Raw genomic sequence first — 23,841 nt, 5'->3', positions numbered from 1 at the left:
TAAGGTAAGTTAAGGGGGTGGTTTGGAATTATTATGATGTTATCATTATGATGTTGAAGAACGTCTTTCGGCAACATATAGGTAGGTGTAATTTTTTTCAAAATAGAAATCGAGCATGTAACGAAAAGTGGTTAGGATTTGATTATTTATGACTTTTAAAACAAGTAGAGAATAGCTTGTGAACGTGTGTCTTCAGTGGTGGTTGACTAGGTTGAAACTAGAATTCATTCATTTCTTACAATCTTAAATTCTATACTCATTCAACACTCCTGAAGTCGTAGTGATTCCCATGCAACTCCGGAAGTACTCGAACTTCGGTTTCTGCAATGGCTTCGCTAGTCCGTCAGCTATCCGTACTCACGTAGGCCAGGTTGGATTTATTGGTATATAATCGGAGCCGTAGAAAGAACAACTTGTTCGTACAGTGGTTGAAACAGGAATGAAACTTTATTTAAATTGACTTAATGACATTTGGGAGTGTAGGGTTACTGTGATGTGTTTTAGTGTTCTACAGACTACTGTGATTGCTAGTCTTGACGCTTCACACTCCAATACTCCTCCTCGACAAGATCTGGCAAAACTCCAATCTTCTCCCGTAATGTCTTGATCCTAACGTTTTGTAAAGGTTTCGTCAGGATATCTGCTAACATGACTTCAGTGGGGCAATACTTCAAAGTAATCTCCTTCTTGTCATTCAAGTCGCGCACATAAAAATATTTCGTATCGATGTGCTTTGTTCGTTTTTCAATTTTGTCTCCTTCTACCAACTTGATACAACCTTGGTTGTCTTCATATGTGGGCACTGGAATAGAAACATCTTCACCGAAGTCTTTTAGCAACTTCTTGATCCAGCTAAGTTCCTGGCATCCTTCCGTCAATGCTACAAATTCAGCTTCAGTTGATGACAACGAAATGCAACTTTGTTTTCTTGACGCCCAGCTGATCAATCCTCCTCCGAAACGTACTATGAATCCGGAATTTGATTTTCTGTCTCTATGGTTGCTTGCCCAATCTGCATCCACAAACATTTCCAGTCCGGTTGATGATGATCCAAGGTGCAATCTATGCTGGCTAGTGCTATGGAGATACCGCAAAACCCGTTTTGCCTCTTGCCAGTCACGTTGTGTAGGACAGGAGCACTTCTGTGCCAAAATTGACATGCTTGCTGACACGTCTGGGCGGGAATTCACAGCCACGTACAGCAGACCTCCTATCAAACTTAGGAATTGATTGTTGTTCGGTAGTTGGCAATCCTCCTCCTCCTTCTGCTGTAGGTATGACGGATCTAGTGGAATTTTCGACGGTTTCGCATGGTCCAGGTTGAATCGGTCAGCTAGCTTCCGGATGTACTGACGTTGGCACAACGTATAACGACCTCCTGGCTCCTTCCTGATTTCAAGACCCAGAAAATGCTTGATGTCACCAAGATTCGTCATCGTGAAGTTTTCTTGTAGTACGCCGAATATTTCATTGAACTCTTCTTCAGTTTGTGTGGCAATGATAACGTCATCCACGTAGATTAGGATGTAGCTTATTCTTCCATTCTTCATCCTTACGTATAAGCACGGATCCGCCTTGGACGGCTTGAACTGCATCGATTTGAAAACGCTGTCAATCCGTTGGTTCCACACACGAGCTGATTGTTTGAGTCCATATAGGCTTTTCTTTAAACGGCAGACAACATTTGCTCCTCCTGAGTGGTACATTTCCGGTTGCTTCATGTATATGGTTTCATCCAGTATTCCATGAAGGTATGCTGTCTTCACATCAACGTGTTTGACAATCATTTTTCGTCGACTTGCTATAGTGAGTAGTGTCCGCATAGTTACTTGTTTGGCTACAGGTGCAAATACTTCGTCAAAATCCACTCCGTATTTCTGAGTGAATCCCTGCGCCACAAGTCTAGCTTTATGCCTTACAATGTCACCTTTTTCGTCTCGCTTTGACTTGAATAGCCATTTGCATCCGATGGCCTTCCTATTTGATGGTAGTTCGACTAGCTCCCATGTACCATTCTCGACCAGGGAACGGTATTCGTCATCCATTGCGTCCATCCATTCTTGAGACTTGGCACCTTTTAAAGCTTCAGCTGGAGTACGGGGGTCACTATCGCCAGCTGCATTATCCATAGTCACCAGTCCTTGTTGAGGTTGGTTCGTCACAAGATCCATGTTCCGGTTTGAATTCTCCATGGTGTCACCAGTTTCGTTCTCGTCACCAGAAAAACGATTTGACGACAAACCTCGACTTGGAAAGAAGAAATCACGCAGCTTGTCTGGAAGATAGCGCTCCCTTCCACTTCGTCTCAATGGTAGTGTTTCTTGTTGGAATGGAACTTGATGCTGAGAACATGTCGGAACTGCATCATCTTGAAATTCTTCGTCGCTTTCATCACTCGTGATAATAGTTTCATCTCTCGGCATTGTTTCATCGATTACCTCAGCGGCTGTTACTTCGTCCGGTTCCTCGATTGCATCTTGAATGGGTTGAGGTTCGTATGAAGCTACTTCCACGTAATCCAAACTAACGATCTTCGATTTGGGGTTCACCGGAATCTGTACGTCTTGTACGACAGTCTGTGCTTGCTCGCTGAGAAACGTCACATCTCGAGACTTGACCAGCTTTCTTGATGCAGAGTCCCATAGACGATAAGCCTTCGTGTCCTCATCAAAACCAGTTAGAACGCACTCGAAAGCCTTCGGATCCCACTTCTTGCGTTTTTGTTTAGGGATGTGCGCCATTGCAGGTGATCCGAAAATACGCACGTGGGCTAGGTCAGGCTTCCTACCACTCCAAGCTTCTTCCGGGGTCATTTGGTGTCCTTTGGTTGGCGATCGATTTATTAAATACACCGCTGTCGCGACTGCTTCGGCCCAGAACGTTTTGGGAAGGTCTGCTTCGAACAGCATGCATCTTGCTCTTTCAACGATGGTTCGGTTGCATCGTTCCGCCAGTCCGTTCTGCTCTGGAGTATAATCCGCCGAAGTCTGATGCCGTATGCCCAAACGCTGTAGGTGGTCTTCGAATCGCTTGTTCACAAACTCCTTGCCGTTGTCTGTTCGGAGAGTTTTTAGCTGCTTACCCGTTTGTTTTTCAGCCATGCTTCGGAAATTTTCAAATGCCTTGTAGACGCTTTCTCCAGATTTCTCCTCCAGAAAATAGATCCAAATCTTGCGCGATTTGTCATCCGTAAACGTCAGGTAATAGCGGCTGCCACCCAAAGACGAGACCTCCATTGGTCCGCCAATATCAGAATGTACCAGCTCCAGAAGTTCATTCGCTCTTGTTCCTGATTTCGGAAATGGTAAACGCGTTTGCTTTCCCATCGCACAAACTTTACATTTCAGGTCTACTTTTGCCGTAGGGTGCTTCGAGACTTCCATACCGGTAACCATTCCATTCGTCAAACGATGTAGGCTTTTGATGTTGAGGTGTCCCATTCGTCTATGCCACAGGCCCAGATTCTCCGAGGAAGAGCATGCCAACGCCCTACGTGACACCAGTTGGTCCAACTTGAAAAGGTCGTTGTGTCTGGAACCAGTAGCGATGACCTGTCCCGATGGATTGATGACTTGAACTCCGCCCATGCTGAACTTCACTTCGTGGCCTCGCTTCACTATCTGGTTCACGGAAATCAAATTAACGGACAGTTCTGGAATTACCTGGACATCATGCATCTCTATTGGCGAATCTTCAGGGCAGCATTCGGGGTATATCTTAACCGTTCCTTTCGCAACGACGTTCATGGCACCTTTGTTGGCTGCAACGACTTTTCCACCGCACTTACGTGAATTTTCCAGCAATTCTTCCGTCTTCGTGAAGTGGCCGGATGCTCCCGAATCAAAATACCAATTCTGATCATCCTCAGCGATCGTCGATAATACGGTACACCACGCTTTTCCATTTTCGTGCTTCGAAACCTTCACTGGACAATATTTTGCGATATGCCCGAACTTCTTGCAGTTTCTACACTTTGGACCGTTGCTTGCCGTTTTCGTATTTGCATCTTGCCTTTGCTTCCATACTTGCTTCTTGCCTGCGTATGCAGCCCCGGTTGAAGGTATACTTACTTCTTGCAAGAGTTTGGTTTTGATAACATCAGCACTTATCTTCAACCCGGAGTTCTCAATTGCCATTATCATTGGGCGATATTCTTCAGGCAAGCCGGCGAGCAGCAACGTCCCGATCCATTCGTCTCCAATATCGAAACCAATACCGCGCAACTGGTGGGCTGTTGCGATGATGCTGTTCACAAAGACCTCCATGGACGCACAGTTCTCCAGAGTCGTTGAAATCAGCTTCCTGAGCAGTCCGACTTTCCTGGTTAGACCGGAGTCCTCGAATGCTGCCTCCAAGCGCGACCACGTCTCCCGAGCTGTTGAAACGTCCTTGACGTGAACGTAGTTTACAGGATCCAGTAAGAGTATGATCTTGCCACGAGCTCTTCTGTCCTTCATCACGTCCACATCCGCAAATGTTCCATCGGCGTTTCTTCCAGGCTTCACAGCGTCCCACAAATCTTCCAACTCCAAAAATGTTTGCACAGCAAAACGCCAGGTAGACCAATTATCGCGTCCCTGCAGCAACTGAATTGACGGCAAACTTAATGGATTGTGGCTTCGACTTGCACCAGCAGCGATCGTTCCAGCTTGACTTCGACCAGATCCGGTAGCCATGTCACCTCCGCCGTATTGCGTATTCATCTTTGTTGGAATTCCTTTGGTTCGATAAACTATTCTTCAGTACTTCAAAAAACTTTCTAGGCAAGGCCCATAACCTATTGGTATATAATCGGAGCCGTAGAAAGAACAACTTGTTCGTACAGTGGTTGAAACAGGAATGAAACTTTATTTAAATTAACTTAATGACATTTGGGAGTGTAGGGTTACTGTGATGTGTTTTAGTGTTCTACAGACTACTGTGATTGCTAGTCTTGACGCTTCACACTCCAATAGGATTGCCTCCAAAAAAACTTGTAATACCGTGCCACCAAGCTTGTACGGCGGCCGACACCACCATGTACTCCGCTTCACACGTCGAAAGCGCAACTGTTGATTGCTTTTTGCAGGACCACGATATCGCTCTTCCTGAAACAAGGATGAAGACATATCTGCTTGTGGATTTCCGTTGATGTGGACCCCCAGTTAGCATTGCAGTACCCTACAATATCCAGATTGTAGTTTAGCTTGTAGTGCACTGAGCCACATACACAATGCATCCGACTACCTCCGGATATGGAGTGTTCTTCATCGTTGTGACCTCTCCGTCGATCTTCAGCGATTTTTCGGTTGAGAGATTCTCTCCGGTGTTCATCGGAAGTTCAATACGGTCCCGACGTACGTTTCCTGGTCCAGGAGGATACCGTCGTTCGTCTTCTCGATCTGAATTCCAATGCAATGCAATGCCTCGCCGTTCCGAGATCCTTCATACGAAAGTAATTGCTGAGATGCTTCTTGAGCTTGTTTTTCATAGCTTCATCTTTGCTCATGATGATCAGATCAGCCGCGTAGATAGCCACAAGCAAGATGGGAAAACTCACTTGCAAAAAGTTACACTCCTCTGGTGTTTTCTCAGCTCAGAAGCATTCAATCAAGAAACCATGTATGTACGACTTTTAGCTTGTGGTTTTGTCTAAAAGTTTGCCGAATATAGTACCTCTCGCACACGCATACCGAAGTCGCTTCATTCAGTTCAAACCTTGCAACAATTTTTATTATGTATGCTGATTGACTCTCGACGAACGCTCCATCAATTTTCTTCACAATCATTCCCAAAAAATGTGCCAGCATCGAGAGTGTTGGCGCAGTTTGGGGGATGACGGAGTGAATGAAAACAGTCTTTCAGTTGTTATACTGAACAGCTTTAAAGCTAAAATATATTTGTAAGGATTAATTTTCATTGGATAAATTCATCGATAAGGAACTTACATTTCTGTCTTCTCCATAGACTAAGTACCGCTTCCCAACGTCTTCCAAACTAATTAATATAGCAAACCAACATTATTTGCACTTACTACGTGCCAAATTCGTTTGACAAAATACCGCCAACTCGCTGAGGCCGCCAACAATGAGGCTGACTGTGCTCTTTAAACTAAATCTTCTGCACAGGCTATATTGGCTACAATTGATCTGTCGAGAGCACCGACACACAAAAGAATACCTGGTTGTTTCACCATCTCGCGCGATTGCCGCTGCACAGTGGTTGCGGCAACAGAGAGTTTGAGTTCTCTTTCAGCACGGCCATAAACTTTTGGAATTCTTTTGGAATTCTTACAGGCTATCACCATGTCATTTTCATTGTGATAGCAATGTAATCGGTTTTTCCGTTGCACTCCCACTTGTACTAACACGGATCCGATTGACAGTGCAGAAAGTTCATCTTTCGCATCACATTGTCCAATGTCTTGTTCCAGACTCTTCCAGCCTGCTTGAGTTCGTAAATACTTTTGTTCAGCCGGCAAACGTGATTTGGATCTACATACCTTCCATCCAGCGGGTGGCTTCATGTATATGACTTCGTCCAGTTCACCATATAGATATGCAGACTTCACATCGACGTGCTTCCTTTGGCTGGTTATGGTCAGCAGTACATAGAATGTTGGTTGTTTGACTACTGTAGCAAAGACCTCTTCACAGTCAGTGCCGCCGTACCGCTGTGAAAAGCACTGCGCCACCAATGTTGCATTGTAACGGACCAAGGCGAAATTCTGGTCAGTCTTCTTCTTAAAGATCCATCTACTCCCCACAGCCGTTTTTCCAAGTGGTAACGTCGTCATTTCCCACGTTTCGTTATCCGCCCTCCTGCATGGCGATTATCCACTGTTCGCGTTCCAATCCACTAACGGCTTCATGGTAGTTTCGAGGTTCGTCCATCAAATGTACAGCAGCTCCATTTACTGCTTGATAACGAAGAGGGGGCACACCTTTGTTGATACGCTTTGATCTCCGACTTGATCCATACTCGTTCAGATCCTGATCTTCGCCCAACAAGGTAGTATCGAATGAATTCTTCGCTGCTGACTCGAATTCCTCCAGTTGTTCGCTGTCATTGTCGGATTTCTCCTTCATGTTCGTCCAAAACTTGGTCATCGGGTTTTTGCTCATCGGAATTACTTACTTGCAGATTCTCGCTACAGGAACTCTTCAATTCGTACTGCAACACGTTGTTAATGACCTTACCAAGCGTATCCTATTCTTGATTGTTATGGTTGGTCTTCGACTGTTGAAATTCGCCATCTCGATTAAGTAATGCGCCACCGGTGTACTCACCGCCGTTGTCCGACCTGATCGCCTTCGGTGTTCGGTTGAATTGCCTTTGGACCCTTTTGTCGAACTGTTGAATTTTCTCCACTACTTCGGACTTCTTCTTCATAAAGTGCAGCACACAGTATCTGCTATGTTCATCTGTTAGCGTGATGAAGTATTGATTGATTGATTTGTCTTTATTAAAGAGACTTTCAGGTGATGAAGTACCTGAATACGCTCATCGAGTTGGTTTCCATCGGACCACACACGTCAGTATGTATCAGGTCCACTGTCGCCACTCGCATAACAGTCCCATCTTTGCTGGGTTTCCTATTCATATGGGACTGTTTTGCGAGTGGGGGCAGTCCAGTACTTCCGAAATCATCTTCTCTGTCGATTTTGGGAAAGGTTTCCTGGTTTGTTTTCCAACAGCTTACAGTCTTCACGTACACCCCGTACATGCGCTCCCTTTTGGATCAGGTTGCTTACGGACAGCAGGTTTATCTATAGTCCGGGAACAAACAGAACTTCCGATAGCATGACAGCTGTTCGATCTCCACGTTCATCGACGCTGTGAATTATTCCAGATCCGACACCTTGAAGTTTCGCTTCATTTCCATTTTTTGCAAGGAATACATGTCCGATCACGGACACTGGACGGAGGTTGGCCGGCTCTTCCCACTGAAGAGGGCCGCAGGAACAAAGCTGCAGACGATAGCTCGACGACTTCAAATAACTCTCAAGTGGTTAGCCTTGTAAAAGGCTGATGGTTTCGGCTGTCCAAGTAAGAAGGCTTGAGGATGAATTTTCTCAGATGTTTATTTGATCACTGCTTCACAAAGACTGAATGCTCTTCGAGCAAATGCGATCACTTATATATCCCACCCCAGCATTCCCAAAACACACCATCCACCAATCAGCGCGAGCCTCGCTCGCATTGGTTGGTGCCCTGATAGACGCTGAGATGCGAACATGTCGCAACGTGTTCTTCGCGTCTTCGTCTCGCTTCGCTCGCATGATGTTGTAATTTGGTCTCGCTGTTGTCGGCGTCGATGTGGGGGAAAACATATCACCGGCAGAAACTGGAAACTTCGCTTCGTGAGCGAACAATACACTTTGACCCTACCTGACTTGATAGTATCGAAGAATCTCTGGTCACAGCAAACATGCGAAGAATCGACAATCCACTCTTTTTCTGATCTCGGACGTCATCCAGAACAAAAGCTTCTCCTTCTTCGATTTTTCGACAGGCTTTGATTCTTCCTTCCTAATCTCGAGTCTCGTTTGGCATTGCAGTCCTTCTTCTTGTGTCTTCGCCTCGCTTTCCACAGTTGTGGCACGAAAATCTCTTCAAGGCCTTGATTTCCAGGACCGATTCTCCATTTTTGTCATCATCGTGTAACTTCTTGGAGTATTCTAGGAACTTGCCCCTGGACGAAACTGCCTATGATCGCATATCAGTCCCATATTTGCTGGGTTTCCTATTCATATGGGACAGTTATGCGATCATAGGCAGGAAATCTATTTTCAGCTCGTCATTCTTCAGGATCAGCAATGTCGTCGGCACATGCTCGTAGAACATCGGTAAACTTCGCATTAAAATCGCTACTTGGATGTCCTATCCTAGATCTTTCCCGACAATTTGGAGCCTTGAGAACAGCTCCTCCAGGCTCCAGGTCGTAGATGTGAGCTTCAATGTCGCCACCTTCCGCAAGCTTCGCAAACTTGACAAATCAGGGCCACTCTTGGACACATCGACGTCTTTTGATGTTGACTCTTGAGCCGTTCCCAGGTTTCCTTAGCCGTTCTTGAGTCCCTGATCAACGGATGTTGTCGCTTCTTGACCAGCAGCGAAATCATTGCCCGAGCTTTCTGGTCTCCAGATGTCCAAGCAGTCGTGACTTCAGCCGGAGGATTCTTCGCAACGTATTTCCATAGGTCTTCTCGTTCGAACAGCATCTCGACTTCAAAACTCCATTGCGGGTACTTTCTATTGATGAGCTTTTCGATCCCCTGCTTGCTATCCATTTTCGTTCGAATATTTTCTTCCTCTTGAAAAACGTCAAGCCTTTTCGCACCTAGCCTACAGAGATCATAACCTCTTAGAGGACGAAGCGAGGAAGTAAAACTCGTGTGGCTAGTGTAACGATCAGCATAGGAATGAGTTTATTAGCAGTGATTGTAATGACTATAAATTATCAAGGCTACCATAATGTGCACGTCTAACATATTATTATCGGCAGGTTTGTTCTCTTTGTCATGAGGGATTTCGTCGACTGCCTGGAACTTGGTTGTATAAGGGTGCCGTTATAGTTACGCGTGAGAGTGAGAGTGCGCGTGTGCGAAGCCACAAAAATGAATATCAACAACAGCAAATCCACGAAAATCCTTTGGACGCGCACTCCCACTCTCACTTTGAAGCGGCACTATGGCAGCGCCGTAATTCTGTTGAAGAGCAGGCAGCTGCGTCAATCATAGTAGTGATAGGTTTTATTAGTATTGAATAATGTTCACTTTTCTTCGAATCATCAACCGAACTGGACGTTCTTCTTGCGCACTCCCAATAGGTTACGTGCGAACGTTCTGTTGGGAAGTTTCTAAAAGTCAGCCAGATTTTTTCAAAAGAAGATTTTTCTATCAGTCAAGATAATATCCAGCGCAAGCGGATCTAGCGGAACCGGAAGTTACCAGTCGATATCAAGCCTGCCCGGGATTGAACGCCTCATCGGTCGCGAGAATTGGGCAACCTGGAAGTTTGCGGTGCAAACCTACTTGGAGCTCGAAGATCTTTGAAGTGCGGTGAAACCGGCCCGGATGGATGACGGTACCTATGAAGCGGTAGGTAGGAGCTGGCAAGGATTGCAAGGCGCGCGCGAAGATCATCCTGCTGTTGGAACCGGTGAACTACGTCCACGTCCGGGAAGCAGGCACAGCTTAGCAAGTATGGTCCATATTGGAGAAAGCTTTCGAGGACTCGGGTCTAACCAGGCGAGTCGGGCTTCTCCATAAGCTGATCAAAACGGAGCTGTCATCGTGTGATTCCATGGCCGACGGTCGACTACGTCAATCAAATCGTGACGACAGCGATTTCTAAAGAGTAGGTTGGCACGTTATTGCTGGCCGGGTTCCCCGATGAGTATTGTCCCATGATCGTGGCCCTCGAGAACTCAGGAACACCGATCACCGCAGATGTTATCAAAACGAAGTTACTCCAAGAGATCCAGGTTCCGAGCGTGGATTCGGCGTTGGCAACGTATAAAAGCGGTAGCAGAAACGGTAAGCAAACCAAGAAGGTGGATCCCCCAAGAGGTCCGAAGTGTCGACGTTCAATGACAGCGACCAGGATCAGTGGTTCTTCGATTCAGGCGCAAGCGTGCACATGACCTGGAACCACAATCTGAAGGAGAACATGAAGCATTCTGTCGGCACATTGATAGCAGCAAATGAAGGCATCATAAAGGTGACAGCGACGGGCTCGACGGTACTCAAGCCACATTGCCAGCAAGAGGCCATTCCGGTCAAGGAAGTGCAGCTGTTGCCGGAGCTCGGTGCAAACCTTCTGTCCGTGAGCCAAATTGTGAAGCAGGGGCACACCGTGATTTTCACCAACGACGGATGCAGAGTGGTCGATACGGACGGCGACTTTATTGCTACAGGTATCCACGACAACAATCTTTTCAAACTAGAACAGCATCGACAGGACACGGAAAGCGCGCTAGCTTTTTCGTCGTCCGAGAGCTTGGAGGTTTGGCATCGAAGATTGGACCACTTGAACGTCAACAGCATTCGGCGGTTAGCCGATGGTTTAGTCGATGGAGTGAAAATCAACAGCGGTAACCATGGGAACTGCAAAGTCTGTCCTATAGGGCACTGCATGAAATTCTCTCCTTCTCTTTCACTCTTACAGAAACTTTGTAAACAACAAGGCCAAGAAACGTCAAAATCCCATGCAAAATCAAAACAGTGCAGTGCCCTATAGGGCAGTGCATGAAATTATCTCCTTCTCTTTCACTCTTACAGAAATTTTGTAAACAACAAGGCCACGAAACGTCAAAATCCCATACAAAATCAAAACAGTGCAGTGCCCTATGGGTAAGCAGTGTCGGCATCCGTTCAGCAAACAAGGCTCCCGTGCTGCCGAGAAATTGGATGTCGTTCATTCCGATTTCCAATTTGTGCGGACCAATGGAGGTGACTCCCCTGGGAGGTAGTCGATACAACATTGTTTTCGTAGATAACAACTCCCAGCGCATGTGGGTGTATTTCTTCAAGTAGAAGTCTAAGGGCGCCGTTATAGTTACGCGTGAGAGTGCGCGTGTGCGAAGCCGCAAAGAAGAATATCAACAATAGCAAATCCACGAAAATTCTATGGACGCGCAGTCTCACTCTCATTTTGATGCGGCTCTATGTCAGTGTTCAAAGAATTCCATGTGATGGCGGAACGGAAATCCAGGAGGAAGCTCAAAGAACCGACAACAGGGAGGAACACGTGGACCGTGGTTTCGAGGCGTACCTGAAACAGCCCGGCAAAAGGCACCAAATGACGAACGAGTACACTCCGGAGCAGAATGGCATAGCAGAGCGAGCAAACCGATCGATTGTGGAGCGTGATCGGTGCATGTTGTACGAAGCAGGACTACCACAAACCTGCTGGGCGGAAGCTGTCTCGACGGCTGTTTATTTGCTGAATTGATCTCCAACTCAGGGTCACGACGTTACCCCTCAAGGAAACGAAGCCAAACCTGTCCCACGTGATGGTATTCAAGCCGAAGTGGAAGAAAAGGGATCCGAAGTCCCAAGAGTGTATCCTGACTGGTTTCGACGAAGATATCAAAGAGTACAGGCTGTGCGATCCCAAATCCATCAACCAATGATGCGAAGTAGGAAGTTCCACGACGTATGCTGGTGCAGATGGATTGGGTTATTTTCATAAAATTCGTCGGGTAATTCGCCAATTGTTGCACACCTTAAAAACTCTTCAATTGTTACACACCTCATAAAAAAAACCGATTTAATCCACCTATGGTGAACAGAACCATTCTTACACTTATTAAAACTATTGTTGTATTATTTGTATTTAACATTTATTTTGTGTGATGGATCAAAAGTTCCAGAAAATATTGTGGATTTGGCATCTAGTGGATTGGTTTCCAAAATAGCATCATAGACCATGGACTTGACTACCAGAAATGCCAGACACCTTCTAGAATCTTGTGTGAAATTTAAAAAAAATAGCTTACATATTCTGGAATATTGTATCTTTTGTTAACTGCCAAAAGATCTTGAATCGATTAACAAATGGATAAGAAAATCAGCGAGATACACTTTGTCTAATATCTCTTAATCAGTCGAATAAATTAGCTCCGAAGTACTTGGTATTCATGGTTATGGTGTAAAAAGGACAAAAATAATATATCTATGCTAATCAGTTTTGGAATAAGCTAGTTATTTTGGCTGCCCAGTTCATGCATATTTCCCACAATACATAAATTCAAAGCTTTCATTTAACATATTGTTAGTTTTCATAGAATTCCTGTTTATTTGTAATTTGTTATTTATAATTTTATTGAAAACAATATCCTGCTAGTATACACTTTATATGAGGTCAGCATTATTGATTGAACAATAATTTCCCATAGACTGGTCAAAAGCTCATGCAAGAAAACAAACGAATATAATAATAAAAAACCCGATTTAATCCACCGTTGGTGCACAGAACCCTTCTTACACTTATTAAAATTATTGTTGTATTATTTGTATTTAACATATTTGTTTTGTGGAATTGACCAAAAGTTCTAGAAAATATTGTGGATTTGGCATCTAGTGGATTGGTTTCCAAAATAGCATCATGGACCATGGACTAAACTACCAGAAATGCCAGACACTTCCTAGAGTCTTAAATGGAATATTTAAAAAATAGCTTTCATATTCTGGAATTTTGTATCTTTTATTAACTGCTAAAAGATCTTGAATCGATTAACAAATGGGTAAGAAAATCAGCGAGATATACTTTGTCTAAATCAGTCTATTAAATTAGCTCCGAAGTACTTGGTGTTCATGGTTATGGTGTAAAAACGACAAAAATGATATATCTACTAAGTTAATCAGTTTTGGCATTAGCTAGTTATTTTGGCTGTCTGGTTCTTCAAAGCTTTCATTTAACATATTGTTAGTTTCCATAAAATTCCTGTGTATTAGTAATTTGTTATTTATAATTTTGTTGAAAACAATAACCTGCTAGTATAAGGACTGTTCAATTTATAAAACGGACAACTTTACAAGGCTATAAAAACAAAACGCATAGTTCAAATTTAACCACCCTTGCTTCGTTGTTCAGTACATCATCTTTCATTATAGTAATCATTTTTGAATCGAATAAAAATAGTTTTATCTAATAGAAAATCGGCCAGGTGTTAAATGAGGTGAATTTTTCGATTGCTGAAAATTGAAAATATATATAAAATTACTGTTCAGATATGATATATCGTTTCTAATAATAGAAAAGTATGTGCCATGCAGCTGCAGCATGAGTAATAAACATGCTAGCAAAATTTAAACGCAATTGTAAAATTAAGTGTTGAGATATTCAAGTCTCAAGTGAGATTCAATTTTTTGAATAAAATTCATTTGTAAAGCAAAAAGAGTATTTAAATAATAAATAATCAATTTTTTTATGCGTCCAGTCGAAAGTGGAAATAATGAGGTTTTAAATGCAGAAAACTGCTTCTTAATAACATTGTTGGTTTGGTTACTGTGCGCCATTACAGACACAGCAATCAAAACAGTTTCGTTCTTTGAAGGTTCTTGCAAATAACAATGACACCTAATGCAAATTTTGCATAACAATGATGTTGGAAATAAAAACTTTGCATCAGATTATTATTAAATAAGGTGTACAATAACATAGGACCAACTTTGTTGAAAATAAATAATAACAAGATTTGCTGGAGTCGAAAATCTGCATCAGTGACAATGAAAAGTATGACATTTTTTAATATGACCATCTTTATGGATTAAATTTTTGATGAAAAATACAATTGAAAGTAAATTTTTCTTCTGTATCATTTAGAGAGCAATATTCTACTACTCTGGACAAATTTTTAGCCCAATCCGTGATGCTATTGCAACACAGGACTTAAATGAACATTTTTTAAAAATTTCTGTGAAAACAAGGCAACTCACTATATCAAGCTGGAAACTGCTTGGTGCATTATTACTGATCAACTTTTGAGCTTTACCTTTAGTAGAATAGTACAAGATTCCAATTAATTAAAAACTTCAAGAATATGTGCATGTTAGGTATGTAAAAAGTAATGCCGAAATTTGAGAAATGGGTTTTATTGATGTTTTACGAAAACCGTTTCAGTTATACAATAAAGAAAATTTTGCTTTATGTTATATTTTTCCTACATTTGAGAATAGCTATAGAAAGTTATGCAAAAAACTGATAATGATTTTATTGCAAAATAAAAAAGATATCGCACAAGCAAGGTGTCCGTTTTATAAATTGAACAGTCCTTACACTTTGTATGAGGTCAGCATCATTTATTCAAAAATAATTTCCCATAGACTGGTCAAAAACAAATGCACGATAACAAGTGAATATAATAAAAAAAAGAATTTATTGAAATACTCCTCGTAAGATATCTCAGTAATCAAATGTCGAATCGAAATAAAATTTCAGGGCCTTATACAAGCATATTGTAGCTTTCATTTGGTGCATAGAGAATCCAAATCAGTTGACAGGCGGCTGAGATATTTATTATGGTACCCTTACCCTTGGTCAAACATCTCTCAAAAAGTTAACTTGTATTACTCCCAAGTACTCTTTGAAAGATATCTCGGTAACCAAATGTCCAATCCTAATGAAATTGTATAGGGTTCTACTAGAATATTGTAGCTTTCATTTGGTGCCAGGGTAACCGAAATCGGTTGACAGACGGCGAAGATATTTATTATTACATGTTTGGTCAAAAATCTCAAAAAGTTTAGTTGTATAAATCCTAAGTACTCTTCGAAAGATGTCTCTGTAACCAAATGTCCAATCGAAATAAAATTTCTGGGTGATCTACTAGGATGCTGTAGCTTTCATTTGGTGCCAAGAGAACTTAAATCGATTGACAAACGGCCGAAATATTTATTATGATACACTTGGTCAAAAATCTTAAAAAGTTTAGAAGTATGACTCATAAGTACTCTTCGAGAGATATCTCGGTAACCAAACGTCCAATCGGAAAAAAATTCAATAGCGTTCTACTAGGATGTAGTAGCTTTCATTTGTTTCCAAGAGAACTCAAATCGGTTGACAGACGGCTGAGATACGTGCGTGACTTTTTTTTGTAACGCACATACACACACACACACATACACACATACACACATACACACATACACACACACACACACATACAGACATTTGCTCAGTTCGTCGAGCTGAGTTCATTAGTATATGAGACTCGGCCCTCCGGGCCTCGGATCGAAAGTCGGTTTTTCGAGCGATATTTATACCCTTCTTATGGGTGTAAGAAGGGTAAAAAGAATTTATTGAAATACTCCTCGTAAGATATCTCAGTAATTAAATGTCGAATCGAAATAAAATTTCAGGGCCTTATACAAGCATATTGTAGCTTTCATTTGGTGCATAGAGAATCCAAATCAGTTGACAGGCGGCTGAGATATTTATTATGGTACCCTTACCCTTGGTCAAACATCTCTCAAAAAGTTAACTTGTATTACTCCCAAGTACTCTTTGAAAGATATCTCGGTAACCAAATGTCCAATCCTAATGAAATTGTATAGGGTTCTACTAGAATGTTGTAGCTTTTATTTGGTGCCAGGATAACCGAAATCGGTTGACAGACGGCTAAGATATTTATTATGATAATTTTGGTCAAAAATCTCAAAAGGTTTAGTTGTATAAATCTGAAGTACTCTTCGAAAGATATCTCTGTAACCAAATGTCCAATCGAAATAAAGTTTCTGGGTGATCTACTAGGATGCTGTAGCTTTCATTTGGTGCCAAGAGAACTTAAATCGATTGACAAACGGCCGAAATATTTATTATGATACACTTGGTCAAAAATCTTAAAAAGTTTAGAAGTATGACTCATAAGTACTCTTCGAGAGATATCTCGGTAACCAAACGTCCAATCGAAAAAAAAATCAATAGCGTTCTACTAGGATGTAGTAGCTTTCATTTGCTTCCAAGAGAACTCAAATCGGTTGACAGACGGCTGAGAAACGTGCGTGACTTTTTTTTGTAACGCACATACACACACACACACATACACACACACACATACAGACATTTGCTCAGTTCGTCGAGCTGAGTTCATTGGTATATGAGACTCGGCCCTCCGGGCCTCGGATCGAAAGTCGGTTTTTCGAGCGATATTTATACCCTTCTTATGGGTGTAAGAAGGGTAAAAAAGAATTTATTGAAATATTCTTCGTAAGATATCTCAGTAATCAAATGTCGAATCGAAATAAAATTTTAGGGCCTTATACAAGGATATTGTAGCTTTCATTTGGTGCTTAGCGAACCCAAATCGGTTGACAGATGGCTGAGATATTTATTATGGTACCCTTGGTCCAAAATCTTTCAAAAAGTTAACCTGTATTACTCCCAAGTACTCTTTGAAAGATATCTCGGTAATCAAATGTCCAATCCTAATGAAATTGTATAGGGTTCTACTAGAATATTGTAGCTTTCATTTGGTGCCAGGGTAACCGAAATCGGTTGACAGACGGCTAAGATATTTATTATTACATGTTTGGTCAAAAATCTCAAAAAGTTTAGTTGTATAAATCCTAAGTACTCTTCGAAAGATGTCTCTGTAACCAAATGTCCAATCGAAATAAAATTTCTGGGTGATCTACTAGGATGCTGTAGCTTTCATTTGGTGCCAAGAGAACTTAAATCGATTGACAAACGGCCGAAATATTTATTATGATACACTTGGTCAAAAATCTTAAAAAGTTTAGAAGTATGACTCATATTATGTATGTACTCTTCGAGAGATATCTCGGTAACCAAACGTCCAATCGGAAAAAAATTCAATAGCGTTCTACTAGGATGTAGTAGCTTTCATTTGCTTCCAAGAGAACTCAAATCGGTTGACAGACGGCTGAGAAACGTGCGTGACTTTTTTTTGTAACGCACATACACACACACACACATACACACATACACACACACACACATACAGACATTTGCTCAGTTCGTCGAGCTGAGTTCATTGGTATATGAGACTCGGCCCTCCGGGCCTCGGATCGAAAGTCGGTTTTTCGAGCGATATTTATACCCTTCTTATGGGTGTAAGAAGGGTAAAAAGAATTTATTGAAATATTCTTCGTAAGATATCTCAGTAATCAAATGTCGAATCGAAATAAAATTTCAGGGCCTTATACAAGGATATTGTAGCTTTCATTTGGTGCTTAGCGAACCCAAATCGGTTGACAGATGGCTGAGATATTTATTATGGTACCCTTGGTCCAAAATCTTTCAAAAAGTTAACCTGTATTACTCCCAAGTACTCTTTGAAAGATATCTCGGTAATCAAATGTCCAATCCTAATGAAATTGTATAGGGTTCTACTAGAATATTGTAGCTTTCATTTGGTGCCAGGGTAACCGAAATCGGTTGACAGACGGCTAAGATATTTATTATTACATGTTTGGTCAAAAATCTCAAAAAGTTTAGTTGTATAAATCCTAAGTACTCTTCGAAAGATATCTCTGTAACCAAATGTCCAATCGAAATAAAATTTCTGGGTGATCTACTAGGATGCTGTAGCTTTCATTTGGTGCCAAGAGAACTTAAATCGATTGACAAACGGCCGAAATATTTATTATGATACACTTGGTCAAAAATCTTAAAAAGTTTAGAAGTATGACTCATAAGTACTCTTCGAGAGATATCTCGGTAACCAAACGTCCAATCGGAAAAAAATTCAACAGCGTTCTACTAGGATGTAGTAGCTTTCATTTGCTTCCAAGAGAACTCAAATCGGTTGACAGACGGCTGAGAAACGTGCGTGACTTTTTTTTGTAACGCACATACACACACACACACACATACACACATACACACATACACACACACACACATACAGACATTTGCTCAGTTCGTCGAGCTGAGTTCATTGGTATATGAGACTCGGCCCTCCGGGCCTCGGATCGAAAGTCGGTTTTTCGAGCGATATTTATGCCCTTCTTATGGGTGTAAGAAGGGTAAAAAGAATTTATTGAAATATTCTTCGTAAGATATCTCAGTAATCAAATGTCGAATCGAAATAAAATTTCAGGGCCTTATACAAGGATATTGTAGCTTTCATTTGGTGCTTAGCGAACCCAAATCGGTTGACAGAGGGCTGAGATATTTATTATGGTACCCTTGGTCCAAAATCTTTCAAAAAGTTAACCTGTATTACTCCCAAGTACTCTTTGAAAGATATCTCGGTAATCAAATGTCCAATCCTAATGAAATTGTATAGGGTTCTACTAGAATATTGTAGCTTTCATTTGGTGCCAGGGTAACCGAAATCGGTTGACAGACGGCTAAGATATTTATTATTACATGTTTGGTCAAAAATCTCAAAAAGTTTAGTTGTATAAATCCTAAGTACTCTTCGAAAGATGTCTCTGTATATCAGGTATCAGGTATCAGTAGGTCGGCTCTAGAGGCACGTTCTCCTCCATTTGGGAAATTTGTGCCATCGCCATGAACACGAGCCTATTCATCATTTACCTGACGGAAAAGGGAAGGAAAAAGGATAGGACATGGGAAAGGACAGGTAAGGGAATAGGATCGTCATACTCGCAAAAGCGTACCACAATGGGTTCACATAGCGTCCTGAAAAGGACACTGTAATAACGCATAAGCGTGCCACAATGGGTTTGAACAGCGCCCTGAGAAGGGCACTGTGATAATGCATAAAGCGTAAAGAGAGCCTATAGCTCTTTACCACAGCGGGTCAAGAACAACAGAACGTCCTGAAGATTCAGGTTTCTGAAGTCAGTTTCACTTAATAAGTGTTTCCCGAGTACTCGGAAACGCAATTGCGCAAAAGCTGGACAGTTACATATTAAATGATACGAAGTTCCATAATCGGATTCACAGCTATCACATGCAAATGAATCAGCTTGCTGAATATTCGCCATGTGATAACTGAGTCGGCAGTGGCCAGTCAATGCTTTGACCAGCATGCTGCAATTCTGCTTTGACAGATTTGTTAGATACTTTGCCACCCCTAGAGATGGCTCAGTACAATACAATTTTGTTTGACGACATGACTCCAAACTATTCCAGTATTGTTTGTGCTGAGTGGAAGCCCAGGTGTCAATCTGAAGCTTCACCCAACACTTGGATACCGGAATAGCTGGCTCAGGGCCAATGAAGTCATGTGATGCTCCAGTGCGAGCTAACTCATCAGCCAATTCATTTCCAGCGATGGAAGAATGGCCAGGTACCCATACAAGGTGAACAGCGTTTGCTGAATTCAGCTCCTCAATTTGAGTTCGACAAGCGATAACTATCTTCGACCTGGAGTTGGCCGAAGCAAGTGCTTTAATAGCAGCCTGGCTATCTGAACAGAAGTATATTACTTTGCCCATTACGTGCTGCTGAAGTGCTGATTGCACTCCGCACATAAGAGCAAAGATTTCGGCCTGAAAAACGGTGCAGTGTCTGCCAAGTGAATAAGACTGATACAGCCTTAGTTCACGAGAATAAACACCAGCACCTGCTCGACCTTCTAGAAGGGAGCCATCAGTGTAACATACGATGCCGTCTGAAATACTTCTCTCCAGATAACCAGATGTCCACTCTTCCCGGGAAGGGAATTTCGTGGAAAATGTCCTATATGGAAAATTACAAGCAATTGTAAGATCACTTGGAGCAAGGACAACTTTGTCCCAATTCACCAAAAGTGGAAACAACGAGGTGTGTGTTGAACTGCGGTTCACAGGAGTTTCCTCTAGTAAACCGAGTACCCATAGACGGTAAGTGCAAGAAAGTGCTTCTTGTTTGAGATGAATGTGTAGTGGGACAACGTCAAAGAGAACTTCGAGCGCTGCCGTGGGAGTTGAAGAGAACGCTCCAGACATCGCCATTAAGCACATCCTTTGGAGATGGCCTAACTTTGATTGGACCGTTCTCACTTCGCCCTTTTGCCACCACACAAGACATCCATAGGCCAATATTGGCCGAACAACAGTTGTGTAGATCCATTTGATATACTTGGGTTTTAGACCCCAAGTTGTACCAAAGGTTCGCCGGCATTGCCCGAAGGCCATACAAGCTTTCTTGATTCTGAACTCAACATGAGGTGTCCAGGAAAGCTTGGAATCAAGAATGACTCCAACGTACTTTACCTGTTCAGTCACATTGATTTCAGAATCAAAGAGACGTAAAGTTCGAACACCATTACGGTTTCGCTTTTCCGTGAAAAGAACAATAGATGTTTTACTCGGATTTACCGAAAGGCCATATTGGCGACACCAACCCTCAACTACCTGAAGAGCGTTTTGCATCAGGTCGAAAAGGGTGCTGATGCACATACCGACTAACAATGTTAGGTAGTCGTCGGCAAAACCATAAGTAGGAAAACCGCTATTATTGAGTTGCCTCAATAGCGTATCTGCTACGAGATTCCATAAAAGTGGTGATAAGACTCCCCCTTGGGGACATCCACAAACACTCAATTTCCTAATCGCCGCTTGACGCAATGTCGAGAAGAGATGTCGGTTTTTGAGCATTTGGTGAATCCAATTGGAAATCATTGGAGATATACCATGACCCCGTGCGGCTTCCAATATGGCATCGAAAGGCACGTTGTCAAAGGCACCCTCGATATCTAAGAAAACACCCAAGCAGGATTGCTTTTGAGCGAATGCCTTCTCGATATCGTAAACAACTTTGTGTAAAAGAGTCACAGTGGACTTTCCAGATTGGTAAGCATGTTGGTTCACATGAAGAGGCACATTGGCCAGATAAACATCACGGATGTGATGATCCACAATGCGTTCTAAGCATTTCAGAAGAAAAGAGGTCAAACTGATAGGTCTGAAGCTCTTTGCTTCTTCATACGACGCGCGACCCACTTTCGGAATAAACTTCACAGTAATATCCCGCCAGGATTTGGGAATATACCCTGTAGCAAAACTGCAAACAAGTAGTTGTTTCAAAACATGTTTGAAATGATCAAATCCCTTCTGAAGCAAAATAGGATAAATCCCATCTGCCCCAGGAGATTTGAAAGGAGCAAAGCTATTAAGTGCCCATTCAATCGATTCTAAAGTTATGATACTCCGAGCCGAAGCTAAAGAATCATAACTACAAGAAAAGACATCAGGTTCATCCGAAGATGTAATATCCACACATCCGGGGAAGTGTGTACTGAATAAACATTCTAAAACTTCCTCATCAGAGGAAGTGAAATCACCATTTGGCAAACGAAGTCCGTTCACTTGAAAATCCTTAGATTTTGCAAGGATTTTGTTCAATCGACTGGCTTCACTCAGACTGGAAACATTTGTACAAAGGTTTTTCCAGCCGGATCGTTCAGCAGACCGAAGAGCTTTCTGGTAGGCCTTGCGAGCCGACCTGAAAGCCTCCGATCCAGCCGAACGTCGTCTGTTCCAACTCTTTCTACATTGTTTCCTAAGCTTCGCCAGATCGGAGTTCCACCAAGGGGTTCCTCTTGTGGTCTTCACAGACCGCAGAGGGCAGGCTTCTTCAAAAGCTTCCATGATGAAGGCCGTTGTGGTATCAACGGCATCATCTAAATCACTTGGAGTGTCAATTGATGGTGAGTATCCATGAAATTTGGCTGCAACCAAATCGGTAAAGAGATCCCAGTTGGTTGACCGGGGATTCCTGAAACGCAAAGTTTGCGAAGTAAAATTCACATGTTCAAACAAGATGTAACGATGATCAGATAAAGATTCTTCATCTGACACATGCCAATTGGTCAGCTCATGACTAATTCTGCTAGAGCAAAGCGTTATGTCTAACACTTCCTCTCTACCAGATACCATGAAGGTTGGGCGGTTGCCTATGTTAAGTAATCCAAGATCTGTACTACTCAAGTATTCCATCAAACTGGAGCCTCTCAAATTGATGTCTGAGCTGCCCCAGATTATATGGTGAGCATTAGCATCACTACCAACAATTAGCGGAAGGCCTTTTGAAGTGCAGTATGCAATGACTTGCTTGAAAGCATCCGTAGGGGATGGTTCATCATGCGGTAAATAAACCGAACAATAAACGTATTTCCTGTTGAGGTTTCCAACAGATACATCTATTATGATAGCACATACATCTCTGGTAGTTAGTTCAGAGATGAGTGTAGCAACGATTGCGTTGTTGACAAGCACACATGCTCGAGGCATGACACGTGAGTTTGCCATTTCATTTTTACTGAAAGTAGCAAACACCGGATTCACAAGGTTTCCTAAATAGAAATTCCCCTTACGAAAGTAAGGTTCTTGGACTAACGCCACTTGGGCTGTACCATTTTGCATAAGTCTACAAAGATTGATCGTTGCTGTTCTTTTGTGCTGAAGATTGATCTGAGCTATCCTAACCGTAGCCACTACCCAAACTAGGCAAGATTAAACTCTTAACAATCACAGCACAAAAAAGAACAGCAACAATAAAGCCAGATCGGTATCGAATTGAGTGCGCCAAAGGCGAGGATGCACAGAATACACTGTGTAAAACGCATAATGCGAAACCATATAGGTGAAAATCTAAACTAATTAATAACATCTCATAATCCCGCCCTTATTCAGCCTCAAGTATGAGATTGAAGAAGGGCAGCTGATTGTCTCGGAGAAACACAAGGTCCACCGCGCTATTGCTCCGGTTAGCACAGTAAGGGCAAATACTGTGGAGGGTGCCCTGGTACTCCACAGGCTCCGTTTGCGGTTAGGTTTTTATTAGACCCCCCTAGCCATTCATTCCTAGGCACGGTGAGCATAAAGCCGCATAACACCATGAATTAGGGGTCACCTGATTAGTGGATTCCTACCACTGGAACAGGCGGTCCGTAGTGCTATTCTTAGCCAGTTGAACTAACCGCTACCGACACTACACAGCTATCTAGGCTGATCGGGAAAAGAAGTTGATATTGGTGATCAACTTCATACGGGCCCGAAAAGCCGTGTAGGATATTGTAGCTTTCATTTGGTGCTTAGCGAACCCAAATCGGTTGACAGAGGGCTGAGATATTTATTATGGTACCCTTGGTCCAAAATCTTTCAAAAAGTTAACCTGTATTACTCCCAAGTACTCTTTGAAAGATATCTCGGTAATCAAATGTCCAATCCTAATGAAATTGTATAGGGTTCTACTAGAATATTGTAGCTTTCATTTGGTGCCAGGGTAACCGAAATCGGTTGACAGACGGCTAAGATATTTATTATTACATGTTTGGTCAAAAATCTCAAAAAGTTTAGTTGTATAAATCCTAAGTACTCTTCGAAAGATGTCTCTGTAACCAAATGTCCAATCGAAATAAAATTTCTGGGTGATCTACTAGGATGCTGTAGCTTTCATTTGGTGCCAAGAGAACTTAAATCGATTGACAAACGG

The 23,841-nt window shown here is 42.3% G+C and overlaps 1 protein-coding gene across 1 annotated transcript in view; it reads left to right on the top strand.

Moving 5' to 3' along the window:
* The first annotated feature begins 10,390 nt into the window (after positions 1-10,390).
* LOC109418413 (nuclear RNA export factor 1) overlaps positions 10,391-23,841 on the top strand; it is a 33,463-nt gene continuing 20,012 nt past the window's right edge. Inside the window, exons 1-2 of the mRNA XM_062857207.1 lie at positions 10,391-10,497; positions 10,554-11,097. Of these exons, the coding sequence (XP_062713191.1) occupies positions 10,391-10,497; positions 10,554-11,097 (651 nt within the window). The remainder of the gene's footprint in view (positions 10,498-10,553; positions 11,098-23,841) is intronic.

This window comes from Aedes albopictus, chromosome 3, assembly GCF_035046485.1.
Source record: "Aedes albopictus strain Foshan chromosome 3, AalbF5, whole genome shotgun sequence".
Classification (NCBI taxonomy): domain Eukaryota; kingdom Metazoa; phylum Arthropoda; class Insecta; order Diptera; family Culicidae; genus Aedes; species Aedes albopictus.
This window is presented reverse-complemented; position numbering and strand designations above follow the sequence as displayed.